Source organism: Hyperolius riggenbachi, chromosome 3, assembly GCF_040937935.1.
Source record: "Hyperolius riggenbachi isolate aHypRig1 chromosome 3, aHypRig1.pri, whole genome shotgun sequence".
Classification (NCBI taxonomy): Eukaryota; Metazoa; Chordata; class Amphibia; order Anura; family Hyperoliidae; genus Hyperolius; species Hyperolius riggenbachi.
This window is the reverse complement of record NC_090648.1, coordinates 175,536,389-175,556,000: the sequence shown is the minus strand read 5'-3', so window position 1 is coordinate 175,556,000 and position 19,612 is coordinate 175,536,389. Positions and strand designations below refer to the sequence as shown.

Below are 19,612 nucleotides of genomic sequence, written 5' to 3'. Positions count from 1 at the left end.
GTGTTTAGTGCTTTCCCCCTCCCTACCCATATGGCTTCCCTGATGATCTAGGGCTTCACCTCCAGTGTAGCTTTCCTGGTGGTCTAGAGTGGGCCAAACATAATGCAAAGTGGGAAAACCACTTGTGGGCCAAATTTAATGGCTCCGAGGGACAGATTTGGACCACAGGATGGAGTTTGACATGTATGGCATAGACTAATAAAGACATACTGATCAAATGGTAACTGTTTAAGTTGTAAGTACGTTTAGATGAATCATTCATACATTTACATGTCTGGTTATTTCTTCACCTCATCTGAACTGACGAAGATACTTGAATTAGTGAAACTTTTGCTCCACAACATAAAGGTAGAAAACATGCAGTTATTTCTTTGGGCATTTAAAGAGTACCTGAACTGACATGACATGAGGAGATAAACGTAGATACATATAGAATAGTCCTACAAAGAAATTGTATGAAGTCCCATTTTGTTTTCCTGTAAAGCGGGTTAAAAAAAAATACAATCCTGTCATCTATGCAAATTAGGCAGTAAAGCAGAAAGCCAAAAGTCTCAAAAATTAAATAGAAGGCAAAACACTTGTATCTGCCTGAAAAAACTATATTGATAAGGGTTTTAGTACGTAAAAGTTCAAAGACTCAATACTTGTTTTGGAGCTGAATCAAGCAGGTTTTACATGAGACTGGCATTGCTGCTATTTAGAATTCAGTCTAAATAATTCAGACCTTAAATTAAAAATATGAGACTATTGCTAATGTTCTGTATAGCATTAGTACTACACATACATTTAATGATCCCATATGTTTATTTTCAGTTCAGCAATCCTTACTATATAATTTTTTACTCATCTCACAGCAGATTTTTTATCCACTCCAAGTTTGATGAATCACTCATGACATCTCCAGTGGAGATGCTGGGAGATGCCATGGTAAATCACTCCATATGTTACATAGAACAGGTCTGCCTGCACTTTGCATTGATAGGAAAATAGCCTACCTTGCCTTGGCCTTTCATCAAAATAATGTTAGAAACAACTGACACTTGAGAAGAGGTCCTCATGTTTGCTAGATGTGCAGAACTCAGTGACCTTGATGAGCGGGAAACACCCTGTAAATATTGGATGATTAGTAAGACAACATACATCAAATTCTCCAAAAGGAGTGTACCTGTGCATAATATGAAACATTGTGAAATATGTTCTGCTAGTACTACATATTGACACATACTGTTGATAACTGTCATGTTGAGAAGGAACCATGTAGAGATCAACTCCTTCTACAGCCTTTATTGGTAAATATTGGACCTAACTGGACACACTCTGAGCAGGTGTAGGCCTCCTACATACAGGAGTACATGGAAAAGAAACAGAGGTATCCATAGACCCAGCAATACGCAGGTAGATGAGGGTAAGGAACTACTAGGGTTGCCACCGTTTCTTAGAAAATAATGTCTGTCATACTACATTTGTATTGTATTACAGCTTGTATTGTCTTCGTTTTTTCAAGTTGTTCAAAAGATAACTAAATGCAGCAAGTATTTAACTGGTATTTCTCAAATCTTTTGATATCCATTCCCAAGGCGTTTTATATCATTTCCCATGTTGAAAACTAAAGCTGGCCACTAACGGTCCAATTTCTAGCGAACAATCGTTTGAGCGATCAGAAATTCTGATCGGACGAAAAATCGTTCACTACACCATCAACGAACCAATCTTTGCTTCCTATCTATTCAACCCAACAAGAAAATCCAAATTTTGGTTTCACAAAAATCCAATCAGACGACTATTTTATAATCATTTGTGCCCATCAACTGAGATTATTTTCAACCAATCTGATCAGAATTTCTGATCGCTCAAACAATTTTTACTAGAAATTGGGCTGTTAGTGGCCACCTTAAGACAGTCAGAGCATACAAATGTTCATGTGCAATCCAAAGAAAAGCTAAATAAAGCCTGGGAAGAATGCTTATAACATTCTACCTGTGAACTTTCCAGGCTTTGTAAGTCAAGAGAACCTAATAACCTGTCAGCAGTCAGTTGAATGTTGCAGGTAGTGTTGGTGCATTTGGTACATCTGATAGCTCACCCTTGTATCCCCCTCTGTGCTCTGCCCTCTCAATCGTTCCAGCTTACACATATATGTGAGAGCTGGAACATGACTTGGTGGGCAGCTCACAGAGGTGGAAACAAGGGTAAATTAACACCCCCTGCCGCGGTGCGCATTCACAAAGACTCAGGTTCAGATCGGCAAAATTCAAAACAAGGTTCCAAATTTGAACATGCTGATTGCACCAACACTACATGCAGGTACGATCTTTAAATGGAATGCTTGTCCTATAAAATCATGTCTCAACACTCATTATCTACAAATGTATTTAAAAAAAATTGGTGGCCTGAGGAAGGCCTACTTCTGGTGCAGCAGTGCTGATTCACAGAGATGCAGGTATTCCATGCTGCCTAAACATAACTTCTACAAATAACTGTAACTATAAAAGAATGAGAATGATCAACAAATGTCTCTCTAAATGAAGACTAGTTTAGGAGTGGGTTATGGGATAGGGGTAGCAGAGTCTTAGAGGTGATTTTATCATATGTCTGAGAAATACCCTCCTGAGGCAGGAGAGCTGATTATACACCTGCATTTTTAATGGTTAACTGGATGTGCCTGTAAATAAACCACTGTGGTTTAGACACTAATGGTAAAATTCCCATGGAGATGCCCGTTTACTGTACCATATGACATTTTCCCATGGAAACATGACTAGCACACTTCTATTTTGCTTTCTTTTCTCACTACCATCAGCCAATTGTGTTTCCATGTCTCACTTTAAAGGCTGATATCAATATACAGACAGTCTCAGTAGACAATCATTAGCTATCCATTCTCTGCATCCTTAAAAATTAAGTCTTTCAAAACAATCTCCTTGTGTTGGTTAAAGGAGCTTCGCACCTTTGACCATGGAAACCCATTCTTGGCATATATAGTGTGTTGTGGCAGATACGTAGAGGATCTCTAGCCAGCTTTAGGACTTTAATGCATATTTGAATGTTAACTTTCTTAATCTCCACTTCACCAGTTCACACAATATGTCAAATATTATTATTTTTTTGGTAACACTATTTTTATTTCAATTATGAAGAAAAAGGTATACAAGTACAGGTACATAGTCAATTATCAACTTTTTGTACAAAACAGTACACAATAAGTAGGCTCAAGAAGTGAAGGTTCAATGAGCGTTTAAGGCAGCGGCCCAGGACTGGGGAAGTGAACGGATAGTATATCAGTGTCCAAGTCCAGATCTTAGGCCGAAATAAGAGAGGTGACAAAAATTGGGCCTGTTAATAAAACAGAATGCAGAGTTTCACAAAGTCTATGCACCTGAGAATATAAAGTTTAGTTTTGAACAGTTGTCAATATGAACTAAGATCAAGTATAAAAAACAACAACCCCTGTATTTGGTCAAAGGAACTGGTAGAGGGAGGAAGGTCAGAATGGTTCTAGTACTTTTTTCGTAGTATAAAGTAGCCAAAGTAGTAGATCAAGGTATGCCCTAGGGTTGGCCTTAATGTCTAGGAGTATCCAGGAGGCTTTAGTCATTGGAGAAGTGGCTTTCCCATGGACCCCAAATTTTGTCAAAGCATATTTCCGTTTCCCTTAGGGTAGCGGTGAGTTTTTCCATAAGCTTGATTCATTTGATTTTTATTAGAACTTCTGAGAGTTCAGGGGGGGGGGGTGATTTTTTTCCAGTTGGAAGAAATGGATAGCCTTGTGGCAGTAAGGATATGGATAATCAGAATTCTTTCAAATTTATGGGTCTGAGGGAGAGACCTACCTAAAAGCATGTAGATGGGATCCAGGGGAATAGACACCTCCAATATTTGGTGGATTCATTTTTGGATCTCCGACCAGAAGCTAGACAAAACTGGGCAGGACCAAAAAATATGGTCTAGCGTTCCTTTGAGGCCGCAGCCTCGCCAACAGAGGTCGGAAGATCCAGGGTAGATACGAGATAACGAGGCTGGTGTTAAGTACCATCTAAATAATATTTTGTATATATTCTCTTTAATTTGTACACACATTGAGGAGTCTTTGGCATTTTGCCAGATGGAATCCCAATCGGAAATAGAGAGAGATTGGGGTAAAACAGATTCCCATTTAGTCATATAGGCATGAGCAGGGATTAAAGTGAAGGATTTGGTACAGAGGAGTGCATATATCTGAGTTATCAGACCCTTTTGATGGCCTCTTTGGATGCAGAGGTCCTCAAAAGTTGTCAGACGACACAGATTGGAAGGGTTGGGTAGCAGAGTTTTCAGGAAATGAGAGATTTGACTATATTCTAGGAAGAGTTTGGGGGAAGGGGGAAAATGTTCGCAAACATGTTCATAAGTTATCAAATATTATTTTTTGGGACATTGCCCTCACTGGAAAACTGACTTTGGGACAGTTGATTACTAAAACGTATTGGAAGCCCTGTGCGAGGAACACGCTGCTCAGGGTATCCATCTGTCACTTAGTTCACGCCATCCGGGGAGTCCCTGTGGGAGAACTAGTGAGGGAGAAACACTACTGTTCAGATGCAGCTGACCTAGTTAGCGAAATCCAGAGAGAGTCGAGTCCTGTCTTATAGAGAGAGAAATATGCACAGAGCTAAAGGTATTATATCAGGCAGAGCACGCATTATCCTTTTGTCACAAAATAATCTGCACCACCGTAACAAGTTCACCATAGCTATTTCGTTTGTGACAAGTTACAGTTCCTTTGTGAAGATGAACTACAAATCCATACATGTTTACTCACAGTAGGACATGCTAGTACTTTTAGTTCCCCAATGTAGAGTTAAAATCTGGGAAAGGGAAAGTTTTGCAGATTAAGTGACTATGAATAAGGATAGACTGTATGCCAAATACATGTGAGCCAGTCTGTTGCTGTTGTGGAAGTTTGTGCCCAATAAAGGTTTTGATTTTATCCACATGGACCTTAGGGGGGATCCAATTCTACTCATTCAATTTATATTTCATCAGGTTGGATACACATGGGATCTCGCACCCTCTGTGTGGCTATTACATTTTAGGTTAGCTCTTACCCCCTCCTTCCAAATCCATCCAAAACAATGATTAGAGCTTGTTTCCTTTTGCAAAAGTGCCTTTTGCAAATCTGTATAGGTGTCCCTCAATATCGACCAACACATGGAAATGATTGCCTGATCACTTCCACTTGACCCTTACCTCTCCATAGAGCAGAGCACTCTATCTGAGATAGCCCAACAGAATTTGTTTGGAGAAAGAATAATTATTTTGGATGACCATCTTTGAAGATCTAAGTAGGCCTACTGATTCTATGTGTAGGTGCTTTAAATGAGAGGTTAGGGAATAGAGCACCCCGGTGACACTGCAAAGGTCAAAGCTGCAGCCTAAGCAAGAACATTACATACTGTAGCTGCAACAATATTGGAAGGAATCCATACAGACCAGAGAGATCCCACTGCAGGCCAGGGTTGTTGTTGCTGCACAAATATTAACAATTGTGCATCATAAAAGGATATTTCAATTTTTTATCTCTGGGTGCAAAGATAAATTATATCTGCAAAGATGAATTATATCTAATACAAATGTATAATAACTTGCACAGTGCTATACATATAAAAAACTATGCATATAAAAAACAAAACAAAACAGTAATAGGAAAAAAGCAGCTCAAACAAGACACTGAAAAAAGAATGTACTAGGCTGAGGAATTGCACATTTCAATTACTTACCAAGCATTGCCATTGGTCCATACCAGTGGACCAATAAGGAAGCTTGGTGGAAAATGCAAATACTGAATCACCCCACGGGCTAATTTACATTTTCTGCAAAAAATTCTAGTTGGCCCCAGACATTATTAGTGAGGAATTCAAATATTCAATTGACAAAACCGGATGTAGCCTCCAAAGCAAAATCATATGGTCAGGATCAGTGGCCACCCACCCTTCCTCCTCCATACAGAATACCTGGTGTCTAGTGGTCTCCCCTCCATCTCCTGTAGAGTGATCCCTGATGGTTTAGTGGCTGCTCTCTCTCCCCGTGCCCCCTGATTGCATAAAAAAGATGGTGGAGGTGGTGGAAGAACATCTTGCCTGATCTGGGGCCGGACACACTGCACCATGACTCTCTGTGTCTATCTTTGCATTCAGTCACCAGTGTTTGAGTTATTTTCAGTAAGAAGTTCTTGAGCACTGCTACTGAGTGCGCTCTAGTGGCTGTCTAAAAAAACATTTGAGTCCAACACAAGAAAAACGCTATACAAATACTGAAATTGTTATAAACTCGGGAGGTAGAGGATATTCGGTGGTCCCTTTATTAAAGGAGGGTTCCAAATTCCACCATAAGACCTTACCATAGTATTAACCTTATCTCGTGGGTATGGGAGGTGCAGACGATCTTCTTGTCAAAAGGGGCTAATAAAGCTTGGTGGAATAGATTGACTATGCTATTTAAAAACAAGAATGATTAAATATAACGGATGTTTTATAAATATTTTCCCAATACAAATGTCATGGAAAGTTTGTAAAAAGCATCCCAGCATACATTAAACACATCTTTGCAGCAGCCTTCTATTTAGCTGGAGATACTACATCAATAACCGTTAGTGTAGCAATGGCCATGATTTTGTGTGCTATGTGCATGCACAGCACATGGCTTGTTTGTGGTCTAGTTAATCAGTAGCCTTATTGTGCCAACAGCATGCTAGCTTGTGCTTGATGAACACACTTCAGTGTCTTTTAAACAATCTTCAGGCACATCCAGTTGAATGTTAGTCTGTATTTCACCTGGGTGTCACTAAAGCACACAGCAATGCTTCATACCTGTACAATCCCAGAGGAACAGTCTAATTGCTGAGACAAGGATTTCCTGTTGCTACACAAGTTGGGTGGGTGTCTCTCTCTGTATAATAATGGCTTTTTGCTTGCAGGCTGATCAATTTCCCCAATCCAGTATGGGTTAACACCTAATGAATGAATGACATTTAAAGGACATTAAGTCTCAACAGTGACATTATGAAATATAATCCAAGTATAAAAAATGGATCTTATCTGTAGTTTGTCAACCAACTATTTAGAAATTAGTATTTACTCTCGATTTCATTAGAAACTATGCCTTTTATACAGTTGTTACCAACACAGTATCTGTAATAACACCACTAAAGGAAAAGTGAGGTTACAAATTGAGTCCGTGGCTGCCCCTTCCTTATGGAGAACCAAACTGTAAAGAATATCTTGTTGGCATGCTAATGTTTTGTCTCTAGTGGTTCAACCTGGAACAAGTATGCAGCCAGTGTAGTCAGATCACTTGCTTTGTACACTCTTTCAGGGTCAGTAATACAAACAACATTATAGAGAGAATATCAGTATAACTGCCAGGCAAGTAAGTCAACAGTGATTCCTGCCTGATTTGTCTTACCTGTCTTTACTTTAATTAGGTCTAAAAGGACAGAACCTTGTATGTACACATAGTAGCGTTATATGCCACTAATCATTAAAACAGTCATTTGCAGCTAACAATCCGTTTGTGAACATTACATTTACGCGTGCGAAATCACAATGTGCGGCCATTACTAAAGTTCACGCCGTTCGAGATTTTTTATCTCCAAATAGTAAGTTCATAGTCTTTCTCCACTATTTATTACTTTCTTTTCGCCTGAATAATTTCAAATTTTTATATTTTTTGAAGTATCTACAGTATGCTTTTGAATGTTATCTAGGTATTTTCATCAATTTGTTATAGCTTTTATTTTGTAAACCTTTCAACAATGACAGACATGCTATATTAAAAGTAAAGTGTGCAAGTGTAATAGTCTTTTGTATACACTAGATGCCACTATATTTCACAATATTCCATGGACAAAGAAAAGCTGATACTGAAGCAATGCAGCATCACAGAGCCTCAACATTTCAGGGTAATAGTTGCTTTTTACAGCCAGTGGAAATAACCTCATGTCTATCTTCTAAGCCTGATTAAAAATACCCCCTTATGCCCCCCCCCCCCCCCCCCCCCAAAAAGAAAGAACACACTCTGATGATGCCATAGCCCCTTTTATACCTGTATGTCAGTTCTGTCATTGTATACGATTTTAACAGAATATATATGGAAGTCATATTGAAGCTAATGGGCTTATTCAGAAAAGAGTATGTATATATAACAACTGCTTCTATGGTTCTATGCTTCAGCAAGTAGTAATTGCATTACCACATGTAAGTAAACATCCAGATATTCTGCACACTACTGTTGCATTTATAGTCCACTTTGCTATAATACAGACAGTTCTGATTTCAGAAGTGTCAAAGCCAATTAAGGCAAAGTTCTAAATATGTTATTTGATAGCTTAGGAAGTCTGGTGCCCATACACTATCTTTTATATTAAATGGAGTTTCTGCAGGTGACATTTTTTTTTTTAAATGTGGTTATGGGACTTAAAGCAGTTCCACTTCTTTAGGCTCGGTTCTCACTTGCCACAAAAACGTACCTATTGGTTACTTTTTTTGCAGCTCAGAGGAACACCAGAAGCTGATCCAATTGTTAAAAATAGAATCCGTTGCCACTTGTTAAAAACAAATGGATTCATTTACCGCAAGCAGAATCCTGACCAGCTATATTTTTCCTGGATGAGCAGTTGTGTAGCCCATGGCCATCTAAGTATGGTGCAACACATACGCCCACAGATGCCAACGCTTAGAATGGGGAGAGGCAAGTGGAAACCGAGCCTACTCTGCTGGTCTATTCTCTCCCAGTGCTGCTGCAGTAGTGAGGAGGCAAGTGGGAACCGAGCCTACTCTGCTGGTTTAGTCTCTCCCAGTGCTGCTACAGTAGTGAAGGGGCAAGTGGGAACTGAGCCTACTCTGCTGGTCCTATTCTCTCCCAGTGCTGCTGCAGTAGTGAAGAGGCAAGTGGGAACTGAGCCTACTCTGCTGGTCTATTCTCTCCCAATGCTGCTACAGTAGTGAAAAAGATTATCTGACACATCTCCCAAGAAGCTAACCGCATGCCATCCCTTCTGGCAACAGGCACAATGGGAATGTAAGAGAAGAGCTTTGGTTAACAGGGGCACTAACGTATTTCTTTTTCAGTGTCTGGAAGTGGCAGGGTAAATGCCCACTTAAGACAACTGGTTGCCGCATAAAGCAGCTGAAGAGACCTGAGACTAAGGATGAAGAGGAGATGAGACCAGCAAGAAACTTATTGAGGTATTATCCTGCCTTCTCCCTACAGGTTCATTTGTCCCAATTCCCCAGGTACACTTAAAGGGAACCTGAAGTGAGTAAAATCATTTAAAATAAACACATAACATAGCTGGAAACGAATATTACATACTAACCTCACCATCAATTCCTCTCAGAAGCTCACCATTTTCTTCTTACAGTGATTCCCTTATAGTTCTGACAATATTTTGTCAGAACTGAAATATACCAGTTGCTGTCAGTTATATATCAGCAGCTGTCAGTTACAACTGCATGTGCAAGGTAATGTCCATGTTTCCCTATGGCTCAAGTGGGTGATATTACAGTTTAACAGTGTGCTGACCAGGAAGCTGTTATGGGGTAATGGCCATTTTTAAAATGGAGGACAGAGAATTCCACTGATCACAGTGGACAAATGGGATGTTGGAGAGGAGAAAGAGATTGAGTAGTAGACTGCACAGGAGGTAAGTATGACCTGTGTATGGTTATTTTGACTTTTATTTTCAGTTCAGGTTCTCTTTAAGAAATGAGGCCCACTTGCCCTTCTGTTGGCCTATCATATTTAGGTGATAAATTAGAACATACTTGTAGAATTACTGCGCGTTCTCACACTTGGAACCTTCGTCTGCAGGATGCTCTGGTTTTCCAGTTTAGCTTGGCTTTCTATGAATGCATTAAGAGCTGCTTCCTGTAAAACACAACATCATGTTCCATATTTTACTGCAAACAAACCTCTTAAAATCAGGCAGATATAAAGTAGTGTTATTTACTTAGAATACCCTCAAAGAGGATACCTGCAATATGGAAAAACGACCATATTGGAAGTTCCAGAGGTAACAGTACTGAAGCAGCATACACACATTTCAACATTTCCTGCCAATATCAAATGGGCCGCACCCCTTTCAAGCATACCTGTTTCTCCATTAAAGTAACATTCCACTTAAACACTTTTCTGGGGAGTTACAGTAGTGGCAGAGATATGTTTTATGATAGACATTGGTTGCAGCATGAAAGGGAAGCAGATGCTAAATTTTATTGGCAGAGTAGGTTACAGTTGCATACTACTATGACAGCTACAATCAATGTCAAAGCTTACAAAAATAGGGATGATTATGTATGAAGAGTTGAGCTACCCTTTTGGGTTACTGAGGTAAGTGAATATACTATCCATAATTTGAACTGAGGAAACCACTTGGATTTGTAATGAAATGTCTTTCCAAATACAAAAAAAATCTGTCAGTTCAAACTTCCTTGTTTTCTGTTGGATATGTCATAGAATCAATATTGAGTATACACACATTATTTTAATTATAATTATTTCTACCTCAAACTTTTTATTAAACTATAAACAAAGAGAATGTACCATTCACCAGAACAACCTAAGCCGCTTCACCACTAAGGGTTTTTCCCCTTGTGGACCAGAGCAATTTTCAGATTTCAGCGCCCCTTCCTTTTATTCGCCAATAACTTTATCACTGCTTATCTCACACCTACTATAAATATATATATATATATATTGTAGGGGCCATCAGGGCTGGGTAGTAGATGGGAGGTACATTTCCCCGGTATTTGGACTATGGTCACTTTAAAAACCTTGTGTGGTCCTAGGAAAGGAGTCCGGATTTTGGCAGCAAGCAGTTGCTGCTTGTTTTTTTTCTTTTCAGGGCCGGACTCCTGGGATGGGAGGGAAGGAAGGGCGGGCCTTCCCATCCCACCTAGGTACACACCTGGTTGTCAGTGGGGCTGAGAGCCTCACTAATATGGTATTGATGAGATGCAAATTCATGCATAAGAAGCAGCCTCACAGGCAGTCTAGAGAGAGGTGTTGGAGGAGTAGCATGTCTGCTACGGAATCTCCTGACAAGGAATATTGGAGCACTTGATGGAAGCCAAACCATACCCTGGTCTGTTGTTAGTATGGTATTGGCCTGATGAAAAATGAACTTTGTTTGAACCTGCTGGACTTTATATTACCAAGCTGAAGTAAGCTGACTGTTTATTTTCCACTTGTTACTGCTGAATTGAAGCTGTCTTTCTTCTACTGCACAATAAACAGACTTTATTTTATACATCTGTGTACTGCGTGCTGGCTGCGACCCCTCTAAACTTCACTATATATATATATATATATATATATATATATATATATATATATATATATATATATATATATATGTGTGTGATATTTGGTGATATTTGCTTTCAGTAATTCTATGCATTTTAAAGGGAAGAAATGAAAAAATACACCATTTCTCAAATTCCATCCCCTTTAGTATAAACCAAGCTGCCATAGATAGAACCCACACATTGTATTTGCCTATTTGTTCTGGCTATTACAACATTTAAATTATGTTCCTAGTACAATGAATGGTGACAATATATTAATTGGAATTAAGGGTGTTTTTTTGTTTTCTCACTGTAATCAATATTTACAAGCCCTTATTTGCTAAATTAACAGAAACATACCCTCATGACATACACATAAAAACCCTAAGGTAACAATTTATGTATTATTTTAAAATTCTGTCATTTTTTTGTAATTGTTTTATTGTAGTAACTATGGGGGGTGGGGGAGGGGGAAGAAGGGATTGATGTATTTTTGTTTAATTTATGTAGAGTAAAATCTGTATTTTCAATGTAATTTCAGTTTTTTTCAACACTAGATATTTCCACATTCTTTATTCTGTGTGCTCTGAACAGAGTTCATAGAACACAGGCAGTGTTTGTGTATTTTGTCACAGGGAAGTTCATTGGCTTCTTACCGAAGCCATGATCTTTCCCTTAAAGACACTGATTGTCTCAGGAAACACATGTTCCCATTCACCAATCACAGATGTGTCTTGGTGGGTGTGTGCGTGTACAGCGAGGGCAGCGACAAGGGACGCATTAAAATGTCTTGTTGCAGCTAAGAGGGGCAAACAGGACATTTTAATGTGTCCACTTTACATTAAGTGGTTAAAGGGCACCTGACATGAGAGGCATATGGAGGCTGCCATATTTATTTCCATTTAAATAAAACACTGGCACTCCTGCCAATCTTCTTGGCTTCAGTAATATCTGAATTGCACACCTGAAAGGCATGCAGCTAGTCTAGACAGACTTCTAACACCTGATAAGCATGCTTGTTTAGGGTCTATGGCTAAAAGGATTAGAGGTAGAGGATCAGCAAGACAGCTTGCATTGTTTTAAAGGAAATAAATATGTCAGCCTCCATATCCGTTTCCCTTCAAGTTTGCTTTAACAATCGCAGGCTCAGAGACAGCCGTATTAGCTAAATATAATTATTTATACATGGATTAATCCGCAACCTAATATTTACTGTTAGGAAAGAGTTAATTCTGCTGTTATGTTTGCTGTGGCTAATCTGTCTGCATTAATTTTGTAGACAAAAGTCTTGCCAATCCAAGCTGAGGCTATGAAAGAAACCACGTGCCAAATGTGATAAAGTGTTGGCAGTGAATGGTTTGGTTATAGAAAACATTTGCCGTGTATAGATTCAGCTAAAGGAATTTTCTTGTTTTCCACCGAGCAAAAGAAAAGTGCTCATGACAAATAGGCCAAGCTGATAAAGAAACGTGTTTATTTTATTGTATAACAAAGCTAATACAATAAGTATGAAGCTGTTATGATTACAGTGAGTGTATAGACCTGACTACACATAAAAGGATTCTTTTTATAACAACTTTTTAAGTTCCACATCTGAATATGTTGAATATGGAGTAGATTTCAAAGCTAATTCATTTATAAATACACAAAAAATGAATCGTATATTTATACATGAAATGTAGAGTCCACAAGAATCCAGTGAACAGCTGAACTTTTTACAGTTTTTTTCCAATACCAGAAACATCAGAAATTCTTGTTCATTGAACATTATTCAGTGAATCCATTTTGTACCTTTGTGTGCTACTGATGTCTCGAGGACAACCCAACTGACCTCACTGTGCAGCTTCTGGGAGCTATTTTCAGAGACTGATTGCAGTCCTTTTGAGTTATGACGGTATAAGGCCCGGTTCATATTGGACAAAAAAAATAGGGTTCGTTTAGCGGCCCATAATGGAATAAACCCCATAGGGAAGTTAATTAATAGGATCCATTCACGTTGCTCCGAACTGATCTATTCAGTCCGTTCCGCTGACCGGAGCACAAGTTTGGGTCTGCATCGATTTTTCCGGATAGACTAATGCGTCGCATTGACCGTGCGCTAGAGAAACAGAGGGTCACGAATGGAGAACTGATGCCTTTAAAAACGGATCGATTCCACGGATCAGTTTTTACACGGATCACTTTTTTATCCTTGCCAGTGTGAACCGGGCCTAATGCAGTGTAATCTTCGGTGCTTTATAATTGTTAGGACACAGTCTGTGCTACTGCAGTCACATATGTGCATCCACACCAAGAACGTAGCTTTCAAGTAATCCTGGGAGAATCTAAAGAGAAAATCCTCCACAGGCTTCCCCCTTTTCTTCATCTCCCAGCTGTGGAGACCACTAAAGTGCAGAGGAGCTCTCCTGCACTGTGCATGAGCAGATGGCTCACTTCTGTGCAGTAGCACAGAGCCACTACTCAGGTTCAGCGGAAAAAGCTCAGCCCATTGGCTCCATGCTAGTGCGCCTGTGCAGCGTGGGCAAGCTCCGTGGACAAGGCCTTGTCAATGGGCTTGCGGCGGTCTTGACACTGGAACCGCAAGGAAAGTGACAGTGGAAGGATTTGGAGGGTGACAGTGGAAGGATTTGGAGGGTGACAGTGGAAGGATTTGGAGGGTGACAGTGGAAGGATTTGGAGGCTTTCGTTTACTGAGGAAAGTACCCGAATTGGGACCTTTTTTTAGTTCATCTTTACTTAACTAACTATAGTGCAACCTAAATTTATTAATAAAACATCATCACCAGAGGATGTGCAGAATGCACATTACTGAATTTACAGAATTGCTATCCTTTTCATCTTCTATACTATATTCTGATATGACCCAGCTGATAGCATTACCATCTAATTCCAGACACTTAAAAACATCTAGAGCAATTTTGCTGAATCAATTATATCCTCCCGTTTTCTCCAATCTTGTCAAATCAGGATGTTTGTAAGAATAATTATGATGATGCTGGATAAAACACATGATTGATTTATACTTCTCTAACTTTTTAGACACAGTTATGTGATCATGACGCATTTCATTCCTAGGTCAGCTGATTGTCACCAAGCAAGTTAGAGCAGTATAAAATAATCATATGAGCAGTGAATGGGAACTACTGCCTTCCAAACAATCTCACAAATGAACGTTTGTTATTTCTTCTCCATCCCTTCTGAGTAAAAAAAACAACTGTCAAAAATTATGAGCTTTTACGCAAGTCAAAGAGCTGATGTAAATTTACATTCCTTGAGTTCTTTGTGGAAAATAGAGTAGAAAATACACTCACTTATCACTTCAAAATAGAGGGTGAGGGGGAAATCTTCCCATTGTGTAAAGAAACAAACAAAAACCTGACATATGTTCTAGCTCTAGAATGCAGATATGAAGCACTTCCTCTTTTCTCATCCTAGGCTAGACTGATGAGTGCAGGACTTCCTGCCACTATATTTATTTGGAAAGATAAACCCCTTTTTGAATCATTCTATGCTGCAGTGGACATCAGAACTTACAATGTATCCTTACAATCACTTGGAAGCCAACATCCTCCATTTTGTTGCATTTGTTTTAAATGCAAGTTTTGTAACCTGCCTAGCAGGGCTGGGCCGAGGCAAATGCTTCAGAGGCTCCAGCCTCAGGGTGCAGTGTAGGAGGGGGCGCACAACTCACTCAGCTATCATTCCCCTATTGTGTTTGAAGCAGAGAGAAATAGGAAAAGGGAATACATTGCAGTGATTGCAAACCAGATAACTTGAGAGTAAGGTGTTTGGGGCCCCTTAGTCTATCAGCATTCAGTGTGATGGCTGGGGTGGGAGAGATGCGGGCGCACTTTGGTGTCTCAGCCTTGGGCGCTGGAGGACCTTGTCCCGCCTCTGCTGCCTAGCTTTAGGCTTTGCACATCTATGCAATTAGATGTAGCCTCCCTTGAGAAGCGCTGCCACCTCCTCCTGCTGTATAGAAATGTAAGATTACTTATGGCTAGCTGCATCCATGTGCTATTTTAGGTTGTATTCTAATCTAATTTAGTTAGTTTAGGGATTAGTGCATCTGTTTTGAGGTGTGTTTAGTTTCTAGGGGGCTCTACTCAATCCACTGAATCATGGAACATTTCAATAACAGCACTGTTTGGGGGCTAAATAACAACGAGGCTGATAACCTAATAAATCAAAACGAGGACATTTGAGTATAAATAGCGGAAGTTCACTGGCACTGCGAGCAAAGCTGTCTACGGAAAGCAGGGTTGATCTTTCAGCGGGGGGGAAAATGCATCTGAGTGGGGTATCAGAGCCTGGAGACGGGAGCGAAACTGCCTTGATTGCTACTAAACAGGACTTAAATGGCAGCATCACCAACCCCCGCTGCCTCACTAGCCCCTCTGCATTTTTAAATGACGCTCCGTTCTGCCAATAAATGTATCATAAAACGCTATTTACGGTTTTAATGTATTTACATTAAAATGGTAAATCGCGTTTTATGATACATTCATCGGCAGAACAGGGTGCCAATTTTTCACCCTGCGCCTTTTTTTAACCGAACCCGCTGCAGCCTGATTAGGAGTGCTGTCAATTTCTCCCTGATCACCTGAATGAATAAGCCATTCGATCATTCAGCCCCAACTCACCTTAAGAGATGACTTGTTCTGACTTTTGTCATTAGACGTAGTCCTCGTTATGCTCAGTTTCTTACTTGTAGGCTCCGGTATTGCGGAGCTCTGCAGGATATCAGACACAGGCGACTCACAATTCTGCACACTGCAGCGTGATACTTCTGTAATTTCAGAGTATTTCTCCTCTAGGCTGGACCCATCGTCGCTGTTCCTGGTGTTACATAACATGAGGGACTTGGATATGGAACGGAAGTTTTTGGCCTTCTTGATTTTTTTCCCCAAGCTGTTTTGTCTGTCCATCTTCAGAGAAGACTGAAAGAGGCTTGTTTTCTCGTAACCATATTTGTTTGGCATTTCAGCACGTCTTCCTATATCAACAACTGCGTAACATTATTGCTGTAAATACAGAGAAAATCATACTGAAGCACAGAGTGTATTTATAACAAGAGCGTATGACTGTTCCATAACAGATTTTATCATCTCAGCACTGATAGCACATGCTCACTCATGATCATCCATCTCTCCTTTGTGGTCAACACTCTGTATGCTCTAAATTCTCTCGAGTAATAATTGTCTTTCTATTGAATCAAAGGCAAATCCCTTTAGCCGTTATGGAGTACAGAGAAGCATGAATGGAACTGTATTTGTTCTTGTTGTAGTAAAAAGAAACATTTCTTTCACACACTTTTTTTTCATTTAGGGCCCGTTCACACAGGCTTCTGTCCGGCTTCCCGTTCGCAGGCATCTCATTCGGGGGCATTCGGCGGCTTCCCGTCGCGATCGTTTTATAACATGAAGATGTGGCAGTTAATCGACCCTGGATGCCGTATGCGGCATCCAGGGTCGCCTGCAACGACGGGGAAAATTGGAATCGGAACGCCCCGTTTACGTAAAAGCCAGACACAAACGCTTCCATTCACTTAAATGGGTGCATTTAATGACGAGTCCCGCATGCTGGCGGTAAACGGCACTATCACAATAAAAAATGTGGGGATTTGATGGCTAAGAGTTTAGCTCGTTTAACTTATACTACTAGACTTACAGGTTTGTTTATTGGCCAGGACACTATCTGCTGCATGCCGGTCTCAGGTGTGTTTCACACTCTACTGATGCTAGAATGATCAGCAAGACTTCCAGGCAACTGGTATTGTTTGAAAGGAAATAAATATGGCATCCTCCATATACATTACACTTTAGGTTTCCTTTACTGTAATTGTCCTTCCCCCCTAAATTGGCCCTACAGTGTGAAAGAATATTAGACTATGATTATGGATGGGACATTAGCTTGTGAGGTTCTTTTAGGGTCAGTTGGTATGGTAACGTGCAAATAATGTCCTCTTCAAGTGCTGTGGAAAATGCCAGCAATATAAGTATAATAATAATGAATCTTCTCTATCCTTCATTTCCCTACCATTTAGATTATAAGCCTAATGAGGCAGGGTCCTATTATTTTCATGTGCCAAGGCAGTTTGTATCACATTTTTTTAATCTGCATTCTTGAGGCCCCTTTCAGATGGGCACCGGCCGGGCGCTTGTTAGCGCTTGGTACCGGCGCTGGAAAGCTACCCACCCATAGAGCCACAGCTGTGCTCAGGTTCCCTGCCACCGCTTGACACGCATGGTGTTACAACCGCTGCCATTTGGCTGCATTTAAATTGTGTCCGCACTGCGATCATAGGCGGAAACCAGGAGGCTGAACTGCACAAGTGCACAGTTCAGCCTCCCACCTGAAAGAGGCCTTAGGGCCCGTTCACACTTATAATCGCAGAATGCCGGCGATTACCGCCGGCGTTTTGTGGGAATGATTTCCCGCGATTAGCGCGGAAAAATTACTGGACACTGCGGCGGTTTTGGAGCGATCGCGAGTAGCGGATCGCTAATCGCGGAACGCCCGTCGCCGGCAAACCGCTGCATGCATCGCGGTTGCGGTTATCGCTAACCGCAACCGCGGCAGTGAGGACACTGCCACTCGCTACATTGTGTAGCGTTTTTTGCTAAACCGCTAGCGGTTTGCCGTGAGCGGGAATCGCGCGATTCCCGCTCAGGACAGAACGGGCCCTTACTGATGTGATCTTCAAGCCTAATATTGAAATGCTTAAAAAGAAAATATATCATAACTCAGAGCCTAGAAAGAAAAAAACAGGTTTATTTTTTATGAAATGCATATGCTTTGCACTTATATCTTAACATTTTTTTTTTAAGATTTTTGACATGTTATTAGTGTAACAATAAACAGAGTAGCGTTCATGCACAAGTGCTCTCTCTTACTGGGCATGTGTGGTTCATTAACTTGTACATGCCCAGTGCAAATGTGCTCCTTCCTTTTCACCAACTTGTACATGCTATGTGATCACGGATTTACCATTGTGTGTTAAAAAATTGAAAACCGTGTTAATGAAATAAGCAAACTGTTTTTAACACTCATATATTAAACTCCAGCACCATAATCCATGTCTATTTACTATTGGCATTAGACAGCTGCTCTCAGTTTACACTGTCTAGAGCCGTCTGAATCATAGCACACTCTGGCGTTTATATAACAAAGGCGCCCACAAAAAAGGGCACCGGATATTGCTGCTAGTAGAATAACTTACCAATATTCTACTTAATTCCAATAGTAAAATATCAGTAATCTTTACCAATATTTTACACCACCAAACACCCCTCACCCACCGTTGTGCCTAACACTTATCCCTCCCGGCCCCCCAGCCCTTTTTCATGTTTAGCCCCTAAAGACAGAATTATAAACCACTGGCCGTGCCAGCATGCTTTTATAGTATGGGAGGATAGGATATTGGCCTAAAAAGGACATATAAACTCAATACACAAAATATCCCAAGTAAGTATAAAAAAAAAACACTCACTGCCTTGAAAAAAACATTATATATATATATATATATATATATATATATATATATATATATATATATATATATATATATACACACACGCACATATATATATCTTGCAAAAGTTTGCTTTACAATCTCTGACTGCAATCATTATCTGCACGTTTAATTGGTACAATTGCTGCTTCCTCTTGCAAAAGTCTGCTTTACAATCTCTGACTGCAATCATTATCTGCACGTTTAATTGGTACGATTGCTGCATACATTGCTACTAAGATTGTTTAATACACATTTAAGTAGTTCAGCAGTGTTTGTAAATTTCCATATTACATTTGTGAATCCTTGTGTTTCAGCCCAGTGAGCAGCAATTATTTATTGCAGGCCTGCTCTTGATAGCCACTCCCATCCTCAGCTGAACTGTTTTTTCCAATTTCTAATTGAGAATCACTTCCAATTCAACCATGGCAGCTATCATACCTATTTAAGCGCTGGAGCTTGGTCACTTGTGGCCTTAGTCATTTGGTGCCATTTAATTCCTAAGTGCAATTTATTACAAAGTGCTTCACAACTTACCGTACCAAGAATTTACCCAGGAATTCAAACATGATTCAACAGCCACAGGACTCTGCTGGATACAACTACTCTGCATCCAAAACTGCCTCCAATGCTGTTGCTAAAAATGCCACTGCTGGATATATGTTGCACAGCCAAGTAGACTCTGCTTCTTTATTTACACAGGTTTGCTTACACTAACTGCATACTCATATAAACTGTTTAGTGGTTGGAAATTTCCTGGTTATAATCAGAGACCCTT

The 19,612-nt window shown here is 40.1% G+C and overlaps 1 protein-coding gene across 3 annotated transcripts in view; it reads right to left on the bottom strand.

The window, feature by feature from the left end:
- IL16 (interleukin 16) overlaps positions 1-19,612 on the bottom strand; it is a 118,806-nt gene that overhangs the window by 50,674 nt on the left and 48,520 nt on the right. For all 3 annotated transcript variants that reach the window (XR_011030284.1, XM_068275323.1, XM_068275324.1), the window contains exons 3-6: positions 15,965-16,345; positions 9,801-9,903; positions 6,846-6,988; positions 996-1,106 (exon numbers count right to left, since the gene is read on the bottom strand). Coding sequence is in view for 2 of the 3 variants with exons in the window: in XM_068275323.1 (XP_068131424.1) it covers positions 996-1,106; positions 6,846-6,988; positions 9,801-9,903; positions 15,965-16,303 (696 nt within the window). In the remaining variant the exon portion in view is untranslated. The remainder of the gene's footprint in view (positions 1-995; positions 1,107-6,845; positions 6,989-9,800; positions 9,904-15,964; positions 16,346-19,612) is intronic.